The sequence below is a fragment of the Lonchura striata genome, chromosome Z (assembly GCF_050655825.1).
Source record: "Lonchura striata isolate lonStrDom1 chromosome Z, ASM5065582v1, whole genome shotgun sequence".
NCBI lineage: Eukaryota > Metazoa > Chordata > Aves > Passeriformes > Estrildidae > Lonchura > Lonchura striata.
In genome coordinates, this window is record NC_140740.1 from 3,740,165 (window position 1) to 3,751,760 (window position 11,596).

The 11,596-nt window shown below is 40.6% G+C and overlaps 1 protein-coding gene across 7 annotated transcripts in view; it reads left to right on the forward strand.

The window, feature by feature from the left end:
• The window catches only part of MARCHF3 (membrane associated ring-CH-type finger 3), a 62,190-nt gene extending 51,364 nt beyond the window's left edge, over positions 1-10,826 (forward strand). For all 7 annotated transcript variants that reach the window (XM_085566331.1, XM_021551863.3, XM_085566335.1 and 4 more), the window contains 2 exons: positions 2,059-2,268; positions 7,090-10,826. In XM_085566331.1, the coding sequence (XP_085422457.1) occupies positions 2,059-2,268; positions 7,090-7,248 (369 nt within the window). In that variant the 3' untranslated portion in view covers positions 7,249-10,826. The remainder of the gene's footprint in view (positions 1-2,058; positions 2,269-7,089) is intronic.
• The last annotated feature ends 770 nt before the right edge of the window (positions 10,827-11,596 follow it).

Consider the following 11,596-nt stretch of genomic DNA (forward strand, 5'->3'; position numbering starts at 1 on the left):
GGCTACAGATAAAAGTGGACACCAGCAGGAAGCAAGGGAGAGAAATTCAGGTGTCTAGTGTTGCCTAAAAACAAAGGAAAACCTTGCAAACAATATTAAGAGTGGTCAGTTCTTTAATGAAAGCTTTCAGATGCACAAAGTGTGGGTATGCAAGTGAGTGATTCAGGATTTCTACAATATTAATAAGGTTAATTAATGAGTATATTTAGCAGGCACATGTAATAAGAGACTTGTTGTCCCAGGGTCTGCCCCTTGGAGTTGGTCCAGGGAGTTCTTTGCTCTATATTTTGTGATTGAAAGCAAGATATCCTGGTTAGATGTTCCCTTCTTGAGAGTGAGACTAAACAGAATTCCAAGAACATGTTATAAAGGGTTGGCTTCTTATTCTGAAATGTGAGAGGTGACACGAAAAGTGTTGGTGATGAAGAGATACAAGAATTTGTGAGATACAAACTTTTATATACTATTTTAGGGAGGCTAGTAATGTGTACTACAATGATTGGGTTAAAGATCACTTAAACAAACTTACACATTTTAAACTTCTCTTGTTGCAGAAGTCTGATGTAATTTTCTTTTTCTGGTAAACCTGTCTGAATCTTGCAATCCTCAAAGTTCTGTTTGCTTTTGACAAGGCATGCTGTTATCAAATCTCTTATGTTAACCAGGTCCAATGTCCATAATTTGTCTTGTGTCCCCCAGCATTCCAACATCTCCCCTTTTCCTTTTGACCAAAACCACTCCTTTAATGGCCTTATTATTTAATCTATGCACAGATTGAAAGGTAGCATGATTAATACAATTATCACATACATATCTATCCTAAAAGGCATCATTTAATTAAAAAACTCCAGCCACTAAAAGGCTCAGGCTTGATCTTTATAAACTAAAAACATTCCTGATGGCAGCCACATTTCTGCATTTAGAAAGACTGCCAGAAGCATAATTGTACCAAAAGGTTTGATTCTTTTACCTGGGGTGATAGAGAGAAACATTTAAAAAGTTTTAGACTGATTTCTTCCTGTGTATTTAAAATTAACATAAAAATCCAATTTCACAGAAAGCAGGAACTCTAATTCTTGAGGCTCCAAGGGTGTTTCAGGAGGGTAAGGGATAAAATTCGATGTGATTTGCTTTGCTTTCAAAATTTTTAGTGTAAACATTAGTGTAGAGTTCTGGAGGAGCTATAGAAAAGCACCAGGAGCTATAGAGCTATACATTAAAAACCTACAGATCCATGAGAGGCATCCTGGGGGACACCGAAAGCTGCATCCTGTGCCTGCTCTGTGTTCAGTCCTTGAAGGGGTGGGTTTGTGCTTTGAGCTTGGGGTAAAGCATCCTTGATTTATTAAAAAAATATGGCTATTGATCTAGTACCAATATCCAACTGTGATGGACAAAAACTCTCTAACAGTTTAAAGTTAGAAAGTGTGTGTTTATTCAACACTGGGCAGCGTGTGGGACAGCTCCCAAATACACACTGCGCCTTCCAGGTGATTACAGAGTCTTTTTATCCATACAAGAATTGAATACACAAAATACAAATACATATTCATCATTTTGGTACATCCCATTCCCCTCTTCACATGCTAATCACTCCAAAAGCTATTAAGCATGCGTAGTTTGTCCCTTAAAATGGGTCAATGGTCCCTTTCATGGGGAGGGATCTCAAAATGAGGAAGTAAATGAAGTCTTCCTCGTTCTGACCTTTCTACCTTTTCCATGCAGATATGACAAATGATCTCTTGGTAGAACTCCCATTCCTTGTCTTCAATTGGTTTCAGAACAGAGGAGGCCACAATTGTCTTACGTTCCTAAAAGCTATTTGTCAGTTTGTGTATTCTTCATTATAAACCCAGCTAACTAAACATTGTGCTGACAAGCAATCAGTTATTAGTTAACTACTAACTCCTAACTTCATCAAGGCCTACTCATTTATTTTAATTAACTCTAGTAAGGCTTATTTCTAACTAAATTCCTTAAAATTCCTTAAATTCCTTAAAATTTACGTTTCATCCTGCCTGTGCTGACACTTGCCTTGCCTGTGTTGTGCCTGTGCAGTGGCTGAGGAACCCGGGCCCCCAGCACGAGAAGAGGACTCTCTTTGGGGACATGGTGTGCTTCTTGTTCATCACCCCGCTGGCCACCGTCTCCGGCTGGCTGTGCCTGCGAGGAGCCGTGGACCACCTGCACTTTAGCAGTAGGCTGGAAGCTGTTGGCCTCATTGCACTCACTGTGGCACTCTTCACTATTTACCTCTTTTGGACCCTGGTAAGTATCGTGGCTTTTGTTTGACTCACAGGGGAAAAAAGGGGAAAGAGCAAGAGGGAAAATTAATCACATGGAGCGTTGCTTCTGCTTGCCTCCTGTGCTGGTGAGTGCAAACTGCTCCTGCAAGAAACCTCTTGTTTCCACAACATTCAAGTTCCCTGGAACTTTCTGGAACACCAGAAAGACAGTTTGCTCCTGGGTAAGGGTTCTCAAATCCCAAACACCAGTGGGGACAGTAGGAGGGAGGCAGGGAAGTGGCACGGTGATTTCAAGACAGCTGCTGCAGTGTTGGAGCCCTGGTTACTGAGAATTTTGGACTTTCTGTGCTGGCCCCCACGAGAACACTGCATTTGACCTGAAGAAGGATTCAAAAATTAAACTATAGAACTAAGATTATAAGTGTATAGTTTGAGTAAAAGTGTGTAATATCACATAATAGAAAACTTAGAGTTTGATGTTTTAGAATACAGTAATATATATAAAATAGGATAGAGATTTTAGGGCAGAGACTAGTCCTTCTTCATGAGTTTCGGTAGTATTGTGAAATTACACAAGATAAAAAAGTCCACACTGCAGGCCACAAGGAGTTAGTTATTAAGTTAAAAGTAAAAGTAATGTAAATGTAATTTCTTAATTAGACAGTTTATCCTTTAAAAACCTTGTAAAGAGAGATACAGGTCCAATTTTAGTTTCTTAGAGTGAAGTACTGTAGAACTCACAGTTTGTGTGACTGTAATATAGATAAAAGCTAATAAACATCTGAGTCTGAACAAAAAATACCGTTTCACACATTGAATCCCAACCTTAACAAAAAAAAACCCCAAAGAATCCACCCTACAGGAGGGAGTTCCATCAAATGTGATGTGCAAAGGGTGAAGGCACAGCTCACACACACACAAAAAAGATTAAGTGAACAACATGGCTGCCACAGAGGACTCAGATTTTATTCTAATGCAGCATCTTGTCAATTTTACAATTCAGAAGTATTGGATGTGGAGAAAGTCAGAACACACATGTGCCCAGATCTGTAAAAACAGAGCTGGCTTTGCAGTGCAGGTTAAAGTCACTCTCATGCCAATCCATCCTCAGAGCCACTCGCTCCGTGTCAAGTTGTTGAACTGAGATAATTTACTGGCCCCAGTGCACTGACAGGCAGCTGGCCCAGCAGAAACGAGAGGAACACAGGGGACAGCTGCCAGAAAAGGTGTTCATCAAGAACAGTTCACTGAAAAGCCCGGGTTAGTGCTGTTTTTGGCATTTCACACCCCTTTTTGTGGAGCGGGAGGAGCAGGGTGGGTGCCGAGGGGCAGTGCTCACAGCAGTGCACTGGGATGGTGCCAGGCTGTGCTGCTGGGGCAGCAAAACCCCAACGTGCCCGTGGCATGGCCACATCCCACAGGGTCAGCACACAGCTCTGCCCCTCGCTGGGTACAGCCATACTCCAGCCCAGACCCCTTCCTGCACATTTGGACCCGTGTAAGTTGCTGAGGAAGCGGCACTTCTAAAATACTGCACTGGTGGAGCAAAAAGCCCCCCTGTGCTGAGCCCTGAGGAAAAGGGGATGTGAGTGGCACACAAAAACCCCACACTCCCTCACGAGCATCTCCAAGAAAGCTATAAAAGGGAAATTTCATGTGCACATTTGTGAGCCCTGTCTCACCCACAGAGGAACACAGGCAGTGCTCGACAGGAGGGAAAGCTCAGAGTTGTGCCTCTGCCTCGTGCAGTTCATCTTTTTTTGTTGTTTCTGCTTTTCTGTGAGGCAGCAGCACACCCCTGAGACAGGCCATGTACTCCAGAAGTGAGACCACACTTGTTTTTCCTGCAGCACTGGGTGTAGATGTGCCTGGCAGGTATGCAAGCAAATGTTCAAATTTCCTTTGTGTATGGCTGTCTTAGAAACCAAAATGCTGAACAATTTACCTAACACACTTAATTCACCATCACCAAAATCAATGGAAGTGGCTAAAAGGTATTTTTTCAGGTGGGTTTAATTAGCTATGACACTTGGACTCCCAGCCTTGCTTATTAAGACTACTGCAGCATCTCAACTTTGGTTCCTATACCTGGGTCTTTCATTTGCAGAGTAAGAGGCAAAAATCCCTTATATTCACTTTATAAATTTTATTCCTTCAAAAGCACATAGAGAAATGTGCTATTGGCTCTTGGAGAACTTGCTAGTGACAGTGAGCCTGCTGTAAATGCACACCTTGATTTAATTGAAATGCAGTATCTTTGATGCTCACTCAGGTGTCTAGAGCTGTAATTCCATTTTAAGTTGTTATTTAGGGAAGTAGGAGATGGATGGGCTAAGGAAGAACTGCGCTCACCTGAGAAGGGCAAGACAGGAAGGCCTTTAGGGAAGTGAATCACCAAATTATTGAAGCTGGGAGGCACAATAACCCTCCTTTCTGTGATGTAGGAAAGCTCCAGCCTGGGTTTGCCTTGGGGAGGGCTCCAGGCTCCCCTTGTCCTGCAGGAAGGAATGGTCCCACACACAGAAGTGTTAATTTCATCAAATTCTTCAGCAGCACATGCCTTGTCACTTTCAGAATGGGAGAATCCTCTTCCATAGTTTGGCTGTGCAGGGAATAGGTTCAGTGCTGCGGGGTAAATGACACACAAGATGATACAATATTCCTTTAGGTCGTGGGGAAATTAAGAGAACTGAAATTTTGTTTTACTTCCAGTAAATCAGCTTTCCTTCTCTGGAGGCAAAAGCTGGCGTACAGATTATTTACACATCACAGTTATCCCAGTGAGCAGTGAACAGCAGGGATGCTATTTTTGGCATCCCAGAAGCTGTTTTATCCCTCTCTCTCAAACAGACAAGTTATCCATAAAACACTGTTGCTTTTTACTCTGTATTTTTAACACACACACCCACCAAGAAAGGTACCTGGTCCTCCCAAGAAGAAAGCTCCAGACACAAAAAGGGGATTGTTACTTAAACTAAGAATTCATGGCCACACTTTGTTTTCTCTTGTATGACATACTTGCCTGCAAATGAAGCAGCAGTTATTATTCAAAGAACCTCATGTTGTGCTGTTTGAAAACCCAACCCAAACCCCAGCTCACTGTCACTGCATTTTACAGGGCATCCAGCTTTGCAGATGTTGGGGTGTTTTCACCCTGTTCACTACTCCAAGGGATTTCTGCTGCTCCTGCAGTGTCTTCTGAGAAGGGATTTCTCATATTTCTTCCTACACGTTGCTCCACAGAAACAGAAGATGCAGGATGATTTCCTTCAGGGCGGGGAGAGGAGGTTGAAAGTTGGGGGAATCAATCTGAAGAGCTGTCTTTGCAAAACTTCTTAGTAACCTGTGGGTTCTCTGCTTGTTTGCTCCACCTCTGTTGAGGTTGGGATTGAAGGCACTTGAGACAACAGTTCATGTTCAGACTCAGGTGTTTATTGTTTCTTATTTATTGTTTCTTATCTATGTTATTGTCTCATTACTGTGAGTTCTGCAGTTTTTTATTAACAAGGTACAAAATGGCCAACAATCTCATGTTACAAGGTCTTTTAATGCTAAACTATCTAATCGAGAAATAATACTGAAATTATTTTCTGTTTTAACTAAATAACTAATCATTTGAAGCCTGCAATGTGGACTTTTTTGTCTAATGATAAAATACTACCCAAACCCATAAAGAAAAAGGAAGATGAATGTAAAGAAGAACAACCTGTCTCAACCTTAAAACATCTTACTTTATATTTATTTCTATATTCTAAACCCCCAAACTCTATGTTTTCCACCCTGTGATATTACACATTTCTAACCAACTACACACTTGTAATTTTAGTGCTATTATCAATATTGGAAGCCCTCTCCACAGCCTCAGGTCGAATGCAGTGGTCTCTTGCGGGTCTGTGCCTTTCAGCACAGAAAGTTTAAAATTCTCAACATCCAAAGTTCCAGCACTAAAGCAATGCTTTATACGTTTCCCTCAGACAGCTATGAAAAGATCTCATTAAAATTAAAAAAAAAAGTATTTTTTAGCCCTTGTAGGACATAATTTAAAGGTACATTTCTTTAGTTTCTTTAGTTAAAAGCACCCTTTATGCAGTAAGGAAAGGATACAGTGCATGAGGCCACTCCTGCCCACAGCCTGAGAAGAAAACCATCATCATTTGGCACATTTCTCTTAAAATTTACAGTTTGTTGTAAGTTTTTTGTTGGTTTTTTGATGGTTTTTGAATTTTTTTTAACTGCACATATACATCCTCTTAACATAGCTACAGCTCCCACAATGGTTGGCTGCCACTAAAACAAGTTGTCAACTATTTTTTAAAAACATGAGGCTTAGCTATCTTGCATCTCCACAGAAATCACACATTTCTCTTCCACATAAAGGTTGAAATTACCTGAAAACAAAAAAAAAAACTTTCAGAGATGATCTAAATTGAGCACGTTGTCAGCTGATTGCCTCTGTGCAAGCCCAACTTCGATGCATTCAGCATAAAGCATTACAAGGTAGAGCACACCACCCTGTGCTCATCTGCCTGCAAACAACTACATTTTGGTCAATTTAGCAACTTGGAGCAAGATAAGATATCCCAAATTCTCATTCCATGTGTGCCAACGGCTCTTGAGAAAGGCAGAGGCAGGATGTCTGATTTTTCAGGCTGTGAAAAAGGGAGAATGGGAGATAAAATAGTCACAGGCTGCTTTTCTTTGCCGTGGCACCTTGGAGCATGGTGGGTCTTCTATTTTCACTACTTCACACCCATTCTGTCACACTGGAAGGCATTTGGAGCCCCGGCTGAGTCCTTGCAGGGTGGCAGTGACTGAAGGCAGCTCGTGTCCCTTCTGTCCCCAGGTGTCCTTCAGGTACCACTGCCGGCTGTACCACGAGTGGCGTCGGAACAATCAGCGGGTGATGCTCCTCATCCCAAAATCTGCCAACGCCCCCTCCACCCAGCAGTCCCTGCTGGGCCTGCAGCCCCTCAAAAGGAGTTCCAAGGAGACAATCGTGTGATTTGGGGTGCAGCTGCACCCTAAAGATGTTTTTCTTTTCTCAGACCCACCGGGGTCGGGCAGCGTCCAGCACCCAGGAATGTGCAATTCGGATTTACAGACTGACTGCAGAGGGATAATTCACAGTCAGAATTCAAGTCATGGATGCTGCAGTCATTTGTGACATTTGCTAAGCTGCCAAACGAGTTTAGTTAGCAGGGACCCTATGGATTCTGCAAATATGTTAATTGTTGCGTCATCGAGTGATGCAAACTTTTTTTATTGTTTAAAGTATTAAACTATGGTAATTAACAATGCAAAACAGGTTTAAAAAGTGCTTTGTTTTTATGATTTCTTCTTCCTACAGTACTGTTTCTTTGAGGAGCTGGACAGTAACCAATATTTATTTCTGCTTACTAAAGCACAGCAATGCCATTTCCTCATTTGATTTTATCTGCAGGTCTATTATACCAATGTTTTGATTATTAAAATCTGTGTGTAATGAGCTCTACAAATTGGCACATTATTTAAATGCTACAAAGTGATTAGAAAATTGAATTACCCATTTTCCTATTTGGCAGGAGAGGTCTGACAGGAAGATTCTTCAGTTATGAATCTAGCATGTGCAAGAGAAAAATTACACAAATTGCAATAATCTTCCTGTCAAAAGTATTATAGCACATAGCTCTCAGGAAAAAAAAACCTGTACTTTTCAACTAAAAACTACCACATTCTTCAGTGAAGTACACATTCTGCTGGTATGAATTCAAACTTAGCCAACATATCCTGCATTTATACCAGGCTGAATTTAACTCTACTGCTTACTTTTGTATAGGGAAAGCTCTGCATACATAATAAATGAGATCATCAGATAAGTTTTAGGAAGCAGGGACTCATCTTGCATGAAGAACAGCATTATTTTAAAGCAACAGAAATTCCAGCTTGACAGGTAGGATTTGGCAGAGTGTGTGCAAACCCTGACCTCTCATGGGAGCACTGAGACAAAAAAAAATTAAAAATATTTAATACACAGTCTTCTATGGTGACCAAATTGAATCTGGAGTGTAAAATCAGACGTTATTCCTGGGTGACTTTATCTGCTTCCCCTTGGTTTTATGCCTAATTCATTCAGCAATTTTTCAATCCCAGAAGAGACACACTTATTTTAAATAACTACACAAAATCTCATTACCAAATGCTTCTAGAATTAGAGATTGGTACAGAGCCCCTCTGAACAGATGAATTTCATAGAATTGTGCATGGATGGCAATACAACCATGTCCTTTGTTTTCTAAAAACTGCAGGAACTGAAAATCAAAAGGAAGACATAGCAGGAAGGCTAATAATTTCTTATTCATAAAGTTCAAGGTATTATGGGTATTTACCACCAGACAAGAAGTTATTTGATGTTTTGTGTGTGCTCTGTGGGAGGGGGGAGAAAGCTTAGTACACAAAGCCAAATCTGTTAAATTTCTTTATTCTGTCTGTGGACCAGTCTAGCTGTGAGCATGTTATTTAACAATGTTCTTTGTAACTGTCAGTCATGGGGATAGGAGAATCATGGGGATATAAAGCAATAACAGCCTCATTCCAACAGAAAGGCACACAATGAGCCAAGGTGTGTAGGAAAATCATGAACCTGAAGATCTGTACTCATCAGTCTGACAAAGCTGGGGTTGTTCATGTTTCGCTGTGAACAACTGCTTCTCTTCCAGAGAAAACTATACAAGGCTCTGAAGCATATCACAATCACTGTGCTAGCCTAAGACCTGTAGTGCTTTAGTCTTCATTCCAAATAATTATTTGCCTTTGGGAAGAGGTATTAAAAAAAAAAAAAAGAAAAACAAAAAAAACCACACACTTAAGCAGAATGCCAGATTTAAAAAAAACACAATATATGTATTGGCTGGCCAGAGGCAAAGAAATAAAGCAAATCTAGCTGGGTCAGGATGCTGTCAGTGTTTTAATGCCTACACACATACTTTAGGTAAGCTTTCTTCCGAACTTTATTACTGCTCTTGAAATCTTTGAAAGAAATGTTGTTCTTAATGAGTGCTATTGTCGGCTTTGCCTCATGAAACCAAAAATCTGGGTGATAGGGAATTAAGTGGCAAAACATTCAGGGAAACATTTATTCAAATGAAACTGCAAGGTCAATGTACAAAGATCAGCACAGTCACTTGGCCCAGCTCATTTGTGTTACTTAAATTTTTTTTTTTTTTGGGGGGGGGGTGTTGTTTTTTATTTTTTTGTGTTAAGACATCTTTACTTACCTGAAGAAAGCATACTGAAGCAGAGAGAGGTTAAAAGTATGGTCCAGTTTAGCACACACATCATTAACCCAGTTTCTGTGCTTGATGCAGCAGCACAGTGCAACTGCCTGGTGAAGTCGCAGTAGTGTCCCATGGATTTTCTTGAGGAAAAAAAATGACAGGAAAAGTCCAGTCAGGCACTTAACATTGCATTAAACCCTTGGAAAAAAAGTATACTTGTATTCTTCCTTGTTCTTCCTAACACACAAGAACTGGGAGGTGGGAGATATTACTTCTTAATCCCACTTCTGCTCTTAAAGATTTACAGACAGAAGGATCTCCCAGATGGGAGCTTAGTTTACTTTCACAAGCTGATGCTGTAGATGCCACACGAAGCCCAAATTTCCATAAAATACTGGATCATCACAGCAAATATTCTCCAATAGCAGCAACATCCATTTCTGTCTGAATAAAAGTGAAAGAAAAAAATTAACCACAGCAGAAACTGCAGCCAACAAAGCTCCCGGCAGTACAATGACACCTTTGTCATGCTCTTCTTAATAACCAAATTAATTAAAGAACATAATTAATTATAGGATGACTGACCACCTTTTTACCTTTTTTAAATGTCACTCAACTTCTCTCTCGGCAACTTTATGCTTTCTTCTCATGCAGCTGACCATGTCATTTACATCCCCTTTCCAGATAAGAAGTTACATGGAAGTAACAATACTCAACAGTATTTGAGCAGTATTTTAAGTTGCAAATGATAAAAGCAGCCTCTTGTGATTCAGTGTGATGAGTGTAATGAAAAATGAGGAAGTTTTACTTTTTTTTACATAGTATTTTCCCTACAGGACTTGCCTATCACGTTACATAAAGATTTAGAAATACCCCAGCTTTCTGTTCAGCTGGAAAGAAAGTTGCAGAATAACAGAAGCAGTTATTAAAGACACTTCAGGTTTTAGTGTTTGGGGTCTTTTTTTTCATTACTCAGCTGAACAGTTCTGCCAGACTGAGACCTCAAAATGTTTACATTTCCTTTATTTAAACCAGCTTTGCTCCAATGCAAAGTCATAGAGAGCAAAGTGACAACTCTGCATAAAGGGACACAGAGCCAATAAATGCAACTAGCCTTTGATGCAATGGGTACCATCAGAAATAGGTTTGAGAACAAATATTGGGACAGACTCTTGCACTAAGAGAGCTAAAGAAGCTCTCCCCTTGAAAAAAACAAAACCAACAAACTGTTAATAATTAAATATCTTTACTTGTTACTTTTTGTGAGATGGCGCTTCATTTAACACAGAACTGGTTAATTAAAGAAGCATTTTCCTTGCAAGCAGAACTGGCCCCTGCCTCTTTTATTTTAATTATTGGGTATTCAAAAGTATCTTCAAAGCTACCGTTGCAAACTCATAGAATCACACAATTTTTAAGGTTGGAAAAGATGATGCTCCAACCACTGACCCAGCACCACCATGTTAACCACAAACCATGTCCCCAGGTGCCACATCCACAGGTTTTTTGGACACCCACGGGGATGGTAATTCCACCCCTTCAGTGAAGCAACTTCCCTCATATCCAGTTTACACCTTGCCTGAAGCTGGGGGGGGTTGTTGTGACCCGAGGGCAGGACTGCCCCTGGGTGTCCCCCACCCCACTGGCCTCATCCCATGGATCAGCCTGTCCACACCCCTCCTGCCCTCCAGTAGATCCAATTTAGTGTTAACCAGAACTCATATTTTGTTATCTCCAAATTTGCTGAGGGAACACTCCAGATCAATAAAGATAAATACCCAAATTTCGTCCCAACACTGATGATGACACCTCACTGATCCACTCTTGTTATTCCACATTTCAAAATTAGTTTCCCATGCATTTGCACATGAGGCAGCTTTTTCAAAAATCAAAGGTTATATCTTTCAGTCCTTAATCTGCTTTCAGGTACTGAATCTTTTGCTGACAGCCTCTTCCCCACACCTGCTTGTGGCAAGGCTACAAAACACTTGTGCTCCCTTTGGTGTTAAAACATTACAAAACCGAAGGGAATTTATTCTAAGTGTACCAAATACTTCCCCAGTAAAACCTATCAAAGTAAAGAATAAATGTTGATAT